Source organism: Populus alba, chromosome 10 (assembly GCF_005239225.2).
Source record: "Populus alba chromosome 10, ASM523922v2, whole genome shotgun sequence".
NCBI lineage: Eukaryota > Viridiplantae > Streptophyta > Magnoliopsida > Malpighiales > Salicaceae > Populus > Populus alba.
In genome coordinates, this window is record NC_133293.1 from 10,369,534 (window position 1) to 10,386,784 (window position 17,251).

General features: G+C 28.1%; 1 protein-coding gene across 1 annotated transcript; it reads left to right on the plus strand.

The window, feature by feature from the left end:
* Window positions 1-10,702: 10,702 nt before the first annotated feature.
* LOC118061573 (uncharacterized) lies at window positions 10,703-16,242 on the plus strand. The gene is made up of 13 exons (XM_035075047.2): window positions 10,703-10,874; window positions 10,989-11,073; window positions 11,156-11,226; window positions 11,407-11,521; window positions 11,652-11,731; window positions 12,161-12,245; window positions 12,331-12,411; window positions 13,660-13,754; window positions 13,939-13,989; window positions 14,420-14,500; window positions 15,428-15,500; window positions 15,602-15,679; window positions 15,896-16,242. Exons 1-13 carry the CDS (start codon window positions 10,744-10,746, stop codon window positions 15,932-15,934), a joined length of 1,065 nt encoding a protein of 354 aa, XP_034930938.1. The 5' UTR covers window positions 10,703-10,743; the 3' UTR covers window positions 15,935-16,242.
* Window positions 16,243-17,251: the final 1,009 nt, after the last annotated feature.

Here is a 17,251-nt window from a genome sequence, read left to right on the forward strand (position 1 = left end):
TTTTACTCAACTAAATATAATTTAATTAGATTCTAAGAAATATGTTTAGTAAGGAGGGTGGGATGGGTGATAATATCAGTAATAATGAAAGAAATGATAAGGTTGCTTTGACATGAAGATCTCAAAGTATGTAGCTTTTCTAGTCCTTGTCATGCATAATGTTTGCTTTTCAATTTTTGAAATTATTTTTAAACTATTTTCAAGAAAAAACCAAAAATAACACGTAGGACAGAGATGAAAGGTTGAAATTCTCCCATTAAAGATGTTGATGATTTGGGACATGGATGGCATAGTCAAGGGAATTGATCTTGCCCTCGGAAAAATAATATTGTGTTTGATATTATATAGGAATGTATTTTATAAAAGTATTTTTTTATTTAAAAATATATTAAAATAATTTTTTTAGATCTTTTAATTTTTAAAATCAGTACTTTAAAAACACTAAAAAAAAATCAATTTAATATTTTTATTGGTCAATATACTTTAAAAAGTATTTAAAAACAGAAATTACTTAGATTTCTAATCAAACCATGCTAAAAAATAAAATAAAAAGCACTGGCACGATGATTGAGCCATGTTTCAAAGAAGAACTTGTAATTTATTTGCATCATGATAATTTACCACATAAAGTTCAATGAGTTGCGTGGGAGGAAAGAATTGACTGACTTTTTTTTTTTTTTGGGAGAAGAAGTGCAATTTATTGCTTAATTTTGATTTTTTTTTTATTGTCATATCTCCTAATAGAAGAAGGATTTGATTTTTTTTTTATTGTCATATCTCCTAATAGAAAAAGGATTTGCAATTGGCCTTATTAAAAGTATTGGTTACTAATTTATTATATATATATTTAAAAGTGTTGATTACTAATTTATTATATGTATTTTGGGATGTTAGACTTAAATATTAGCTCGCATCACAAGAAACAAAATCGTGACGGCGGTAAAGTTTAAAGCAGACAATATATGATAATATTGGGCCAAGCTATTACATTTGATATTAGAGTTAACATCACTAGTTATCCGGTTATGCCAACAAAATTTTCAGGCTCTTTAAAAAAAATGAATTATTATATCTTATATTAAAAATAATTACTAAATATTTTTGTATTGATAGCTAATCTTATTAAAAATATTTATTATTAGCTTGCTATTCATATTTTGAAGTGTTAGGTTTAAAGGTAGGTTTACATCACCATAAACAAAATAGTGAAAATGATGAATTCTCAAAACGAACAATGACAATGTTGGCCCAGCTGTCACAATTGGAGAAAAGTATAATTTAAGATTGTCACAGATATAGAAATATTTCGTAAAAGAAGAGAAGGTTGTTGAAAATTGAAATAATATCCCAAAGATTTTTGTTTTTCTTATCTTAGGAAAGTCGTTGTATATCTAGAATTAATGATGGCTTAGTAAATAGAATAACTAATATATATATATATATATATATATATATATATATATATATAACATTTGAATAATTAATCTATTGAACAATGTTGACCACGGTCGATTTAGTTATTTTTAAAATTTTAAAATTTAAAATATCTTTGTTTTTTTTTTTCAAGTATTATTTTTTCTTTTTATATCTTTAAAAAACATTTATAAACACAAAAAACATTTATTGTAATTAAGGAGTGATTAGTGGTATTTTAGTAGTTATTTCTTGATATCTATTTTGAAGAAAGACACGGATACAAAGAAGATGAAATGTAATGTAAAATACATGACTTATAAAAAAAATTAATAAAAATATCTTTATTTATGATTTTTTTTTTCTAGTTGAATCTTTTTATTTTTTTTAAAACGAGCTTCAAGAATAATTAATAGAATATCACTCGTTACTTTATGAGCACCGTAAAATTAGTTATGTAAACTAGTAAATTAAGCATATGATTTTCTTACACCATTAATAATAATTTTTGTTGAAATATAAAGATTAATTTTTTTTTCTTTTTTGAAAAACTAAAAGTCATCATCCAATAGCCAAAGATCTAGATATTACGGATTAGATTAGTAAAATAATCATTTTTTCATTCTCAAACAAAATCACAAGCCTTGCTAATAAGGGTAAAATTATCTTTTCCATGTAACGATAGACCGCTTTCCACATCAACATTTGAAAACTTTCGGCGACCCTTTTATAGTGCAGGGGCGCGTGTAGTCAACGAGTCTCCAATTTACCATTGGCAACATTTTCTAAATTTTTTCATTATTTTTTATTTTCTCCTTGATTCTCACATTGACCCTTCAATAATTCAAGACAATCCTTCAAGTGTTTTCTTCTTTAAATTTGACCCATGTTTTGTTAATATTTTATTTTTTATATGAAATAATTTATTAAATTAAAATTTGTTTTCAATTTCATCATTCTTTAGTTTTTTTATATATCAAATTTAATTTCTATTATTTTTATTGTTATTTATTTATTTGACATAACTTTAAATTTTTTTTTTTCAATCCTCAAGTAGTCATAAGCTAGGCTGGCAGATAATATGTAAACAAATAGTTGTCATATGCATCAATTTTTTAAAATTACAGGACGGACAACAGATCACCAATTTTTAATATAAAACATAAAAGGCCTAGGATGTTAGTTAGGCCTCTTTTGAAATTATTTAATGAACAATTTTTATAAAACAATTTCTAATTATATTATTTTTAACTTCATTCATTCACTTAAAAAAAATTATTGCTGCTAAAAAAATACATTATTGATGGCTACACTTTGTTTTTCTTAAAAACATTATCTAATAGCTATGAGGAGGCCGGCAACCAAGTGGTCGGTGAGATGAGACGATGACCGTGTTTGGTAGTGTGGTAGCGGTTGCTTTTCAAATAGCTTTTCGTGCCGAAATACATGCCAATGATGTTTTTTTTATTTTTTTAAAATTATTTTTGACATCAGCACATTAAAACAATCCAAAAAGTATAAACCGAACTCAATTTTAGCAAAAAAAAAAAAATTCAAATTTAAGCAAAACACAGGTACAACCTCCCTGCTAAACGGTGGCGACAACTACTATCTACCTACCACTAACGTACAAAGATCCTTAACAGTATAATTCTCAGCTATCTCATGTCTTCAATATTCAATAATATATATAATTATAGTTTATTTAATTTTTAATTTTTTAAGATTTTAAAATTAATAATAAATTTTTGGTGATTCTAAAATTTATAATATTTTAACAAGTAATTTTTAAAAAATAAATTTAAAATTTAATCAATTAAATTACTGTTATTAGTTATTACCAAACTTTGAATTATATATAAAAGCACTGGAAAAAAATCACGTAAAAACAAAAACAAAATATAGGGGATGTCCTTCATGCTGCGGCTTCCTTTTTTACCGTTCTATCTCCCGTCCTCGCTTCTCCCTCTTTATCTAATTTCCTTTTTCCAAGAGAAGCTATGGCATGTCAATTATTTTTTCATGAAATTATTGCATATGAAACTGCAAGAAATAGATGGTTTAATCGAGTTTTGTTGAAAATATGATTAGCTAATTCTGTTTTGAGAAATTCGAGGTCACGATTTATAAAACATTAATGTCAATCAAGCTATGATTTATAGATAGTTCATAGGATGTGTAAAAAAGATGTTTATTTATATAGTAATCACCATTAGATGTATTTCTTTTTGTTTTTTTAGAATAACACCATCGAATATACTGCATGATTTTTATATGTTGTATTGTATTTTTTTTTATTAATATGGATATCCAGACCAGTTTATATGTATTTCGACTAATTTCACGAGTCTTGAAATTAACAATCATGTAAGTCTCTAGTGGTCTTGAGGTTTGTAAGACTCGAATTGATAGCCTATAAAAAGCAAATATAAAATCTGATCAGTGAGTTTATACCCTTTTAAAATTATATTATATTGAATTCTTAATTTAATCACTTATAGTTGGATTAGTTTTCAAATCATGAAAACATAGGTTACTTGAAGTAAATTTTAGATTTTTGAACGCAATTAAACAATAAATTAAATGAAAATGAGAGCCATGATGAACCAAAATGCATAAAGAATACGTCCATCAACTAGGAAGCTCAAATCTTGTAAAGCCTACAAAATTCATTTTCCAGAAGTTACTGTGGTTATAGTTTTTTAAAAATAAATTTTAAAACAATATTTTTAGAATGGTTTTTAAAAATATATTTTTAAAGAAACACATATTTGATTAAAACTATTATAAGATATATTTTTGTATACTAAATAAATAAAAAAACATTTTATATTTTTTTAAAAAAAAATAGTTACAATCTTAAAAAATACATATTTTATTAAAACTGTTATGAAATAAATTTTTTATAAAATAAATAAAAAATATGTTTTTTTAATTTTTACAAAACTAAAACTTAAAACATAACTTCACGTGATATCTAGTAAAAAAATAATAACAATTTAACTAATGAAATATAAAAATTAATGATTGAGTGAAAAATAAAAACTATTACTATATGAGATATAAATGAAGTATATATCGTTTGGGAACACGGTATCAATCATATTCTATAAAACTTTAATTTGTTTTTTGTTAAAAATTAATTTTTTTATGTATTTTGAATAATTTTAATTAGTTGATTTTTAAAATAATTTTTAAAAAATAAAAAAAATATTATTATAATATTAATATATTTTAATATAAAAAATATCATTAATGATAATCATTAAGTATAATCATAATTATCTGCTGACTCATCTGACGTGAGAGTAATGTTCACCAATGCATAATTATTGTTTGTTACCTCATGGAGGTCACTATCAGGCTTGTGTGTGTTTTTATATATTTTTTCTTGTCATATTTTTTCATATTTAGTATTACTTTTATATATAAATAAAAATGATTAATTTATCACCACCGACAACTTTCAATGAGTGAAAGTCATCTTGCGACCGAACATAAACAAACATAAAAAAAAAAAAATCATGAAAGAAAAGCATCAATCCTAATTAATTCAAATTTCCAAACAAAAAAAAAAACTATTTCCTTTTATAAAAAAATTTATCTTAATGACCAATGATAATTATCTGTTGAGGTTGCTGTGAGAGAAAAAAAAAAAAAAAGAAGAAAGAAGACGATAAGAATCAATGTTTAATTCCTTCATTCATGGAACTCCACAACAAATAGGGGTAAATAAAAAAATAAAAAAAATAAAAAGAAAAAAAAAAATCATAAAGAAAAAATTGATTATAATTTTTAAAAAACCAACTAATTTAGTTTTGATTTTATAAGTTTGAAATAAAAAAAACCGAACCGAACCTAAATCGAAAAAAAAAAAAATAGAGCCAAACTGAAATCTATCGATTTGAACTAGTTTTTATTCTAAAATAACCGAACCGGAACCGATTACGGTTCGGTTTGGTTTTTTTAAAAAAACTAATTTAATTACTTTTAAAAAAAAAATCAAACAAAATTGAAAATGATCACCCTTTACAACAAGTGATTCATTTGTCCCGTCATTATGTCGGTAACACTTAAGGCCTCGTTTGTTTGTTAGAAAATAGTTTTTTTTTTAGAAAGTGAATTATTATTTTTTATTTGGTAGTGTAATGGAAAATAAGTTGGAAAACACTTTCCAGTGTTTGGTTATGACATGGAAAATAACTTATTAATGTTTTATTTTTCTCAAGTTTATTAAAATAATAAGGAACAAATCTTACAAATTAAAAAGTTGAATGAGAATTAAATTGAAAAAAAATATAATTTTATAAATTATTTCAAATAAAATAAATAATAATCAAAATGATAGAGATCATATCTAAAAAAATTTAAAAAATAAAAGATAAAAAAAATTAAAATAATAATAATTAACATTTCATAAATAATATGACATTTCTAAATTTTTCATAATTTTCAGAAAATGTTTTCCACCCAAATTTTTCAGGAAAATATTTTCATGGAAAACAAGTCAAATTTTTCTTTGATTGAAAAATATTTTCTGTTAACCAACTTTTTTAATAATAAATAAATACAAAAAAAATTTTAAAATAATTTTTTAAAAATTACTTTTCAAAAATCAATCATAGCCTAAGAATTCTTTGAGATTGAGATGTCGTGCTGGTAGCCCTTAGAGCATCTCCAATGCAAAAAAGCTAAATTGAGAAGCTAAATTGATAAAATAGCTTTTTGAATAGTATAAATATAGCTTTTTTGATTATATGCATTCCAATGGTAAAAAGCTATTTAGAAAAGCTATTTATATTTTAATATATTTCATATTAAATTCATTTTTATATAATTATGTAACTAATTTAGATATTTTATATATAATATAATTATGAAGTTATTAATTATATAATTAATATGAGTAATTTATAAAAATAATATAAAATTTAATGAAATAATATGAAAGTTAAAAGATATAATTTAAAATTAAACTTAAATTTATTTATATGAATATTTTTAATTTTATATTTTACTGTTAAAAATTTAATTTTTAAAAAGTAAATTTAAATTCAAACTTTAAAAAAACCATTAATATTTTAAATTTTGATTTTAAATTTTTTTAAAAAATAATTCATGCTTTGAAAAAATTTAAAACAAAAACAAGTTTCTTTCCTTGCTTTTAAAGAAAAAAAAAAATACTTATTTTTTTTTTTGGCTATCTCTACAAGAACATGTAGAAATAGCTCTTCTCAAGCTAAATAGCCATTTTGACTTCTTTGTTGGCTGCTGCATTGGAATGCCTAATTAGAGAATCAAAAGCTAAAAAAATACTTTTTTAATTTTGCCTTCTCATTTGCCTCTCCGGTTGGAGATGCTCTTAACATTGTCGATAAGGGACTTCACCAGCCAAAGAAGAAAGTTGAGCATGAGAATCGTAGTGCGTCTTTGATATGAACAAATATGGAGAGCGATGTGTTTCTTTTGAGTACATGTGTGTGTGTGTGTGTGTGTGTGTAAGAACTTGAATTCTTTTTAGGAGTTTTGGAAACATTGATGTCTCATTCTAGTTTGAACTAGTTAAATGACCCACGCGATGCCGCGGGTAAATTATTTTTTAAATTTCAAAAAAAAGTTAAGATCTAAAAGTGCTAAGTTTTTCTACAAAGTTATACTTAAGAGTTTTAAGTTTGGTTGCAACACCTAACCCAATAGTAACATCTATGATATTAATAATAACATTAAATTTGCATGATCCAAATTTAAGTGGGTTTGGCTGCAATACCAGACCCAATAACATTGGACGTGGGTCTGGTTGCAAGGTCATATAATAAAAGTGTGATAATTAAAAATAAAAAACAAAGAAAAAAAACCAATAGAAAAAAAAACTAATGAAGAAAAAGAAAAAAAATATGAATTAACTGGGTTAAACCATCAAACCTTAGATTTACATCGTAAAAGTTTGATAACTAAACAAGAAAAAAAAATTAATGGATTAACCCAAAATTAACTGGGCTAACTCGTCAAACTAGGTTAACCCGTCAAATCCGGAATCCGTGTCATGAAAGTTTGATAACTAAATAGTAAAAAATTTAACATTAATAATTTAAATTAAACAAAAAAAATTAATTAAAAAAAAAAAGACATCAGCCTTTTCATTGTGGACTGCACTGTGCAGTCCATAGTCAAAGACATTAAAAAAAAAAAAAAAAACTAAAGGCATCACCCGAGAACTACATAGAAAATTTTTTGATATAAATTAAATGAAATTAATTAAAAATAAAAAAAAAACCTCTATGAAGTAAAAAAAAAAAATAAATAGAAAGAAATTTAACATTAACAAACTAAACTAAATGAAAAAAAATAATTAAAAAGAAAAAAAAAAGCAAAAAAAAAAAATTCAGGTTAACTCGTCAAACCATTTTAACCCATTAAACCCGGGATCCTTGTCATGAATGTCTGATAACTAAATAAAAAAAGTGAATGTTAACAAATTGAACTAAACGAAAAAAAATAATTAAATAGAAAAAAATCTGGGTTAACTCGTCAAATCATGTTAACCCGTTAAAACTCAGGATCTATGTCATAAAAGTATGATAACTATATATATAAAAAAATAACATTAACAAACTAAATTAACCAAAAAAAATTATGAAAATAAAAAAACAAAAAAAATTGACGGGTCAACCTAGAATTAACTGGGTTCACTCGTGAAACTAGGTTAACTCGTGAAACTCAGAATATGTGTCATGAACGTCAGATAACTAAATAGAAAGAAATTTAATATTAAAAAACTAAACTAAACAAAATAAAGTAATCAAAACGATAAAAAAGCAAAAAAAAAATCTGAATTAACTTGTCAAACCAGATTAACCCGTTAAATTCGAAAAACGTTTCATGAAAGTTTAATAACTAAAATAAAAAAAAATTAAACATTAATAAAGTAAATTAAACAATTTTTTTTTTGTTAAAAGATAAAAAAAAGCAAAAAATAAATAAATCCGAAATGCATAAAAAAAACAATTAAAAAAATAACACAACTTAAAAAAAAAAAAAACAAACGTAAGGCAGTCCACAGTAAAACAGTGATCCCTTTTAGTATATGTTACAATTATCTAGCAGTTTCTTTTGTTTTTTTGGATAAGACTGCAACTAGTTTGACAATGATATTTTTTTTTTCTACTCCTTAATTTTTATGTATTTTTTTTTAATTTTAAAGCAAATCTTTAATTTGTTATTTTTTTTAAATTCGGTCCCTATTTTTTATTTTATTTGAAAATAACTTATAAAAATAGAATTATTTTTTCAATTTCATGCCCTATAATTTTTAATTTTTCAAATTTGATCATATTTTTTTATTGTTATTTGTTTTATTTGAGATAGTTTTTTAAATTAATTGTTTTTTTACAATTTCATCCTTCTTAAGTTTTTTTTTTCAATCAAAATTTGATCCTCGTTTTTTATTGCTATTATTTTTACTTTGGCACTTTTTTTTAAATTGATTTTTTTCTATTTTTTCATTTAATATTAAATTGGTTGGGGATTGAGTTTCTTTATTGAATCCGAGTCTAGGATTTAATGGGTTGTGAGTATCAAATATTAATCCAAGTTTAGGAGATTCGTTCAGATTTGCTTCGTATTTTTTTAAAAAAATCATGATTTTTTTAATTTCATTATTTAACATTTATTCAATTGAAGATTGTGCTGTATTATTTTTATTTATTTGCTTTTTATAGGTTTTTTTCATAAATTTCAAAAATAACCCAGTTATCTCGGTTCTTTTTATATGTTGTTTTTTTTTTGTTGAATTTACTTAGGATTTTTTTTTTCCAGTTTTATCATTCAATATTAAATTAATTATACTTTTTTTTAGTGTCATTCTTCAAGGTTGGAGTTTTTTTTGGTATCGAGCTTTGTGATTTTTTTCAATTTCTTTTATAATCGTTTATTCTGATCCCATCACTTGGATTGCAGGCTTGGCGATTTAGTCTGAGTTGGCTTAGAGTTTTTTTAAGATCATTTTTTAATTTAATATTTGTTATGTTCTGTCCTTTTATTGACCTTCAAGTCACATATTTATGTATTTATATATATTTTGATGATAACAATAATATAAAAATTGGACTAATAACATGTTTGGTTAATAATAAGTTTTAAATAGGTTTATACTAACACCATATCATCAAGCATAAAGGATTTCATGAAAAAATCAAGAAAAAGTTTAAGAAGGAATGTACATACTTCACTATGCATGCATTTAAAACGATTGATAAAAAGACATAGATAATTCTAAGAAATCACTTATATTAAAACTAATAAATTTGGAATTATATATGAATTCCATGATGAACATTTAGGAATTATATAGGAATCAATTGATCGATTGACTCGATTAATTTGAACTAGCCGATCGTTTCAACTGTTAATAAAACTGTAACGACTATAAACAACTAGTCTTTGTTAAAAAAAATATTTATATAGCTTGTTTAATTGTAAAATTTGAAAAAGAATCCAAACCTATATGATATAAAAGTTATTCTAAGTGCAAAAATATTACAAATTCATCAATCCTTAATTATACTCAAATTGATGCCATTAAAAGTTTTATATTTTAGCACAAAAATATTTAATTTTATTTTCACTAAGTTTAAATACCATCAAGTCTTTTAAATGCTATCTTATAAAATATAGAAATATTGAAATTTTAAAATTATATTATTTATTTTATTGAAAGAATTAATTGAGATAATAAAATCATTTTTATAAAAGAGTTAAATAAAAAGGCTTTAGGCCGCATTACCTGCCCCAAGGTGCTTGCCCAGCTGAAAATGTGTTTATTTAGCAAAAGCCTGGGAGGATATTCAAAACTCTCTGCCATCCAGTCCAAACTCCATGCTCGCCTGCGTTTCAAGCCTAGACTCTTCTGTCTTAAGAATATTTTCCTTTTTGGATAAATTTTATTTTGCCCCCATGAGGTTTATAAGATGTCTAATTTCACCCTCAAATTTTAGTTTGAATCATTTTCATTGCAGTTTCAAATTCAATATTGCCCTTTGTCTATTTTCTGTCAATAATAACAATAATAACAACGAAAATTTTAATATCCTCTTCAATTTTCATGAATTATCTCAACACATGCAGAAAATTGATGGATGGAAACAGAAATGGACACAAGACTATGATAAACGTTGAGGGAGCTAATTGATAGAAAATAAGATTTTTGAATACAATTGATACACTACATAAACATTAGGTGGCAAATAGAAATTTACCCTTTCTTTTTTCTTCAAAACCGGTTGCTTATGATCACAGTTTCAGCAAAACAGAGGTGAAAGAAAGAAGAGAGAAATGGAATCTTCAAATCTCACTTCACTACCTGAAGAAACCCTAGACGTAGAAGACGAACAGCAGCAGCAAGAAAATCAAAAGAATCCACCAGTGTCTGCCTTTTCTTCGGTCCCGGCTCGCCCTCCTACAAAGTCAGTTCCGGATTCCATTTCCGTGATCAAGCCTTGTGAATTAATGTTGAGTTATCCAAAGCAAAGTCGATTGTCATCAATTAATTAACTAACTTGATTTAAATATTCTTGTAGGAGTTCTTTAAAAAAGTATGTTCCTTTAGAGTGGACAGAATTCTTTGACAAGGAGGAAGATGTCTGCATTCCAGACTCCGATAATGTTAGTTTGTCTTTGATGATAACATTTTTTTTTTTGTTTTAAATTGTGTTTTCAAATTTTCTAATGTTGTTTATGAATATAGGTATTTCATGTATATATGGCAGGGACAGAGGGCCCGGTTGTTTTTTGTTTACACGGAGGCGGTTATTCTGGGTATGTTTTATTTGTTTTTTCTGCTAATTGTTCTGTAATACCGGCAGCATGAGTTTCGGTTTTCGCATGAAAATGTTTGTTTAAAAATGCTTGGATCGTTGAATTATAGATTTCATTTGTTTAAAAAATGTTAGAATTTGGGGTCCTGGTGAAGATAGATTGTGTGATTTCTTTGGCTAGGCTTTCATTTGCACTCTCAACAAGTAAAATTAAGGAGAAAGCTCGGGTGGTTGCGATGGACTTGAGAGGACATGGAAAGACATCGACCGAAAATGAGCTTGATCTATCTGTCGAGGTATTGGTGATTTTGTTGTTTTTCAATCCATGTGAAAGTGATTGTTTCAATAGCCATTTATGCTAGTTGTTGGGTTTTATAACACGGCAGCTTGATATCTATAAGTGTGTTTTTGAATTTGAATTTGCAGACTTTGTGTAATGATGTTTTCGCTGTATTGAAGGCAATGTATGGAGATTCTCCTCCTGCAATTGTGCTTGTTGGCCACAGGTTGTGCTCTTTCGGCAAGTTAGTTTGCTTGTAATAATTCATATTGTGTAGTTAGTTATTAAGGTTCTGCATAACTGGTAATGAAAAACATAAAAAAAGTGCTACCATCTCCACAATCACTAACCAACAGTCAATCCTGTCTTTGTTGCCTGGCCCCAACTTCTACAATGGAAGCTGTAGTGATTTTTAACTTTGACAAATTCCTTAGATGAGCCAATTCTCTGATAATTGCTGATGATACAATCTTCATATCTTCTTCGTCTCTCTCTCTCTCTCTCTCTCTCTCTCTCTCTCTCTTTTCTTTTCTTTTCTGATTCATTAATAAGAGGCAAAGGAAACACCTTAACACTCGTTTCAAATTTTTCTATTAACTCTCTTCCCTCTATCTTTGTTATTGTTTGTTGTTGAGCTCATTTTACTGTCAAACAGCATGGGTGGCTCAGTTGCTGTGCATGTGGCTGCAAAAAAAGCATTACCTAGCTTGGCTGGACTGGTTGTTGTGGACGTTGTGGAGGTTTGCTTTTTTCTGTAGTAGCCTTGTCGGAATTTTTTTTAATGGTCTTTTTTAACTTTATTTGAATAATGTCATGAAATTTCAGGGAACAGCTATGGCTTCATTGGCTCACATGCAGAAACTCTTATCAAGTAGGATGCAGCATTTTTCTACCATGGAAAAAGCGGTATGTGAAATTCCTAAGTGATCCCAATCCTTCCCATCCGTTTGTTCTCTGCACATCCTGATTCTTTGAAGATGATCTTTGAAATTTTTTTTAGCTAAAGGACTTTAGCTTATAAAGAGATGGAAGGATTGGAAAAAGTGGTGTATTTCATCTGCTTCTGTAAAAAGTATCTTTACTTGGGGATGTTTACTCCATAATTCCTCTTATTAGATGATGAACTTATTTTGGCATGGTAGTGGTTAATCCTTGTCTGATGCTCATGTCTATATTTTAGTTTCAACTTTACTGGTATCAGTGGCCAAGCCACAAACAAAAGCTAGGGTTTTTTAGATGATATGATGTTGATGGCAGACAAGAAGATTGAAGATATTCACTGTGCTATTAGGATTAAGCCTTTTAGATAGGTGTTTACTTTGCTAGTTAAAAGTTTCAAGTTCTGTCAAGCACTAGAAGAAATCGTGTTTTTCCTGTTGCGATACATGCCTCATGGGACTTCAAGAGAATAGACAAAGAAAGGGAGATAAAATGAGAAGATCCAGCAAGACAGACTAAGACTTTGTGCTTGAGCTGCAAATGTAGTTTTTAATCTAGATATAAGTTGAAATATCTTGTTTACAGGCTAGAGCTAGGCCAGAAACAACTGGGGACTGGCTCATGGACTTCTCTTTTTAACACCCAATCCAAAATTCTTTTTCTAGAATTCTCAAAGTATCCAAACATAAGAATTATTGCGCTAGTGTCCAAAGGACTCATACATGGATGTAAATACTGTGTTCATGCTTGGTCTCGCAATCTTCTTGTGGGTCGTGCTGGTCAGTGGCTCATAATTATGGTGCCTTATTCAAGCGATGTGATTTTGTGTGGGTTTGCATTTCCTCTTTAGCTTTAATATAATTGGAGCATTGCTCAATCAACATAATGATTTGTCTTTGTGCTTTAAAGATAATAGACTATCATATTGTGTCTTTTGGGAGTAGAAGGGATTGTGACTTTCTCTGGAATTTTGGTGGGGAGTCTCCTATTTTTACACGCAACTATCGTGGGGTGCAATGTTTTAATCCTGTATGTGGTGTTCTGCACTATGGACTTTCAGGGAATTATATTCAATGGCAGTGAAAATTCTTTTGTTTTGGTTTTACAGAGGATGTCGTCCTTAAAATCCATTCTACTCTTTTGATTGTTTCTCATGCTATGCCTTTTGGTGGTCCTTTGAAGTCCTAATTAACCGGAAAAGATTACTATGTACAGATAGAATGGAGTGTCAGGGGAGGTTCATTAAGAAACATCGATTCTGCTCGTGTATCTGTGCCTGCCACATTAAAGTACGATGATTCAAAGAAATGGTGAGTACTTCCACTACTGTAAGTAAATTAAAAGGCCAACATGTAATCTTTGAGAATTTCAATGATTTTTTTAATTGTATATTTAGATCTTGTAAACTATATATTAGCAGCTGCTGTTTTTAATGTCAAATTTGCTTGTACTAGTTTCTCAACTGACCGGCACATTGATGATTTTGTTCTGCAGTTATGTTTATAGAACCCGTCTGGAGGAAACAGAACAATATTGGAGAGGATGGTATGAGTTAATTTGTAATTGAAATCCACATAAATAAACGTGTTGTGATGTGAATTGTACAAAAGTTGGAACACTTGTAAATGAAACCAAAGTCTTCACTGTGTACTTCTTAGATATAGGTTTGAATGTCTTTTGCATGGATGCAATGTTTCCTCATGTGAATTGTTTATCCTAAAGAAAACCTTTTCTGAGTTGATAATACAATACTTGCTCCTAAGATTGACTCTTCATAGATACTGGGACTTGTACATGCACACATAAACACACCAAGATCTGATTTTTAGTATCTTTTATTTATTTTCCTTTCATCTTGTCCAGATCTGGTGATAATGTAGTGCCCACAAAAGCACAGCACAGCTAATAAAGGATATGGCTTGAAGTACATCTGCTTCAAATATAAAATTGATTGGTTGCTTTACATATCTTTCAGGTACGAAGGCCTTTCAGATAAATTTCTATCATGTCCCATTCCCAAGCTCTTGCTTTTAGCAGGAACAGACAGACTGGACAGGTTTAACTTAAAGCCTGCCTCAAATTCTCTATAGCTGGGATCCAATAATGTTGCTTAACATGATGGGATTTTTACATTTTATTGTTTTGTTAATGTCACTACCTTTTGTTATGTCATCTTTCTGTTTCTTTTTTGGGGTCAATGGAGTATCCATACCCTCACTTTTAAACCACCTCCGTCCTTAGAACTAACACATTCCATGATGCCACTGGAAATTCATTTCAAACCTGTTTTCTGTTCATAATTTCATATTTGAAATGAATAATGAAATTTGGTTATTGTATGGAATGCCTATAATATAATGCAGCTCTCTATTGTCAATCGACTTCCACATGTGAAGCATTGAAAAGAAGGTGATATGAATTACAAATGGTCCTAGCAGATATTCAGTATATTGGGAATGTTAGTGAAAAACTTAGATAATATTTTTAAATTAGAACACTTGTGTGGTGACTTCTCTTTAGTTAACAGATGATGACAGTTGTAGGGATGATTCGCTGGGAAAATAGTTCATCTTGCTTTTGGCAACCATAAATTCAATGGACGGGAACTGTATGAAGCATGAAGTTATAATAAAGAAAGGTGCTGCAATAGGAAAAGATGAGAAGTAATTGAGGCTCTATTTTAATGGTGTTTTAACCCTATATTTGCTTGTTAAGTTTTCTTTAGCAGAAAAGGGATGAACGAGTGATGGAAGATGGTTTTCTTTAATTGCCATGAACGTTAATCCTACTCAAACAGCAATAACAATTCATCCATCCATCTTGTTTCCTAATTGTTTGTAAATTAACTAGAGATCGGTTAGGATTACATTATCCATCCTTGCAAAAGCATGCAAGTTTCTTGTTGCTTTAATTTGTTGAGAATTTTTTGTATTACTGATGAGCATTTCTCGTATCTCCTTTTGCTTTCTTGCTTGTGCATCAGATCTCTTACAATTGGGCAAATGCAAGGCAAGTTCCAAATGGTTGTTATCAGACATACTGGGCATGCTATACAGGTCCGCATTTGCTGTCATAAGTTCACACTGCATTTTTCTGCATTCCTTCCATTCTCTTCGTTTTGCAATTATTACAATTGATGCATCCAAAATTCGTGCAGGAAGACGTACCTGATGAATTTGCGACCCTGATAATTAATTTTATATCCCGTAACCGTATAGGGCCTCACGGGATCGTGGTATGTTTCTATCTCTTTCATCATCATATAATCTAAAATCCCCAGAATAGGCTTTAAACACATGTAATAATTGTTTTGCATATTCCTGGACTGTCATTATATAATCTAAACTCCCCAGAATAGTTACCTCACGGGATCGTGGTATGTTTCTATCTCTTTCATATAATCTAAACTCCCCAGAATAGGCTTTAAACACATGTAATAATTGTTTTGCAGATTCCTGGACTCCGTCGACCAGTACAACCGCAACAATGAATCAATTGCTGGATTGATCAAGTATTTTAAAGCTCCATATACTGGCGATGGACCAATGAAGTTTACAGGCAACGATTCCCATTGATATAAATATGCTGATATGCGTCATGCATGGATTGACGAAGCTTTAGTATGTAATCTTGTCTCTTCTGAGTGTAAGAAAATCACATTTTAATTTTCTGTTTAATCCGGCCATCGTGTTGGTCTGCTCTTACGTTAGAGAAGAGTTTTTTAGTGCTTTTATAACATATTTTTGTAACTTTTTTTCTTCTTTTTATTTTAAGATTGCTCTATTTTATTTCCTCCTATCCATTGATATTTAATCCGTCCCTGGATGAACCTAGTGACTTGTCGATATTATCATTAGATTGTTTTAAATTAAATAAGATGAGAGTTGACTTGGTTTATTAACCTGGGATGTAAATTCATAACCTGATGATTAGTTAAAACTTGATCTGATGATTAGGGATGGCAATAAATATTCACGGGTTAAATTTTTTAATATCTATATTTTATTTATGATTTATGATGTAAAAAGTTGAGATATTTATAAATTATTTATCGGATTTCGGTTATCTAATGAATGTTTATTATCTATTATTATTTATTAATCAATAAAATAGTTAATATATATATATATATATATATTAAATAATAAAATAATAAAATAATAAATATTATTTATAGGTGCTTATAAATATTATTTATAAGTCAAATTAATATCTATTATTTTTGGATTAAATTGCCATTCCCACAAGTGATCTTGACATTGCATCAGGTTTAACAGCGTTGATGAAATTATTTTTTTCTTGGTAGATTTTCATATATGAATTTAGATTTTTTTTTTTAAATTATACCCTTAGAGCCAGCAGCAGAGCTCCAGTAGAGTAAGAAAATATTTGGAAACCGTCTGACGTGGACAGCTAAAAGTGTGGAGTGTCTAGCATACCCGCCAGCGCCACGGATCTCCACACAACTAGAGCTGGCTAGAAAGGCATATTCTCTTACACTTCCTTTTGTCTCTCCCTCACTGCTCTGCTGTCGTTCAGTTCTGTTTTGATTTTATTCTAATACTTATTACAGATCACTCCTCAATCTTTTAATCTAGTCCAAACCAGTCCAGAGCTCTCACAAATATCTTACACAATCCTACATAGGATGATGGATTGATAGAAAATTAAACGTTGTCGGAGTGGCTTCGTAAGAAATAGATGATTCTTATTGGAAATGGTCTGCTCATATCTCCTTTTCTTTTTATTTATTTGTTGCAAATGGGAAAGGATTTAATTTATTTTTGTTTATGTCCTAGGAGCGCAA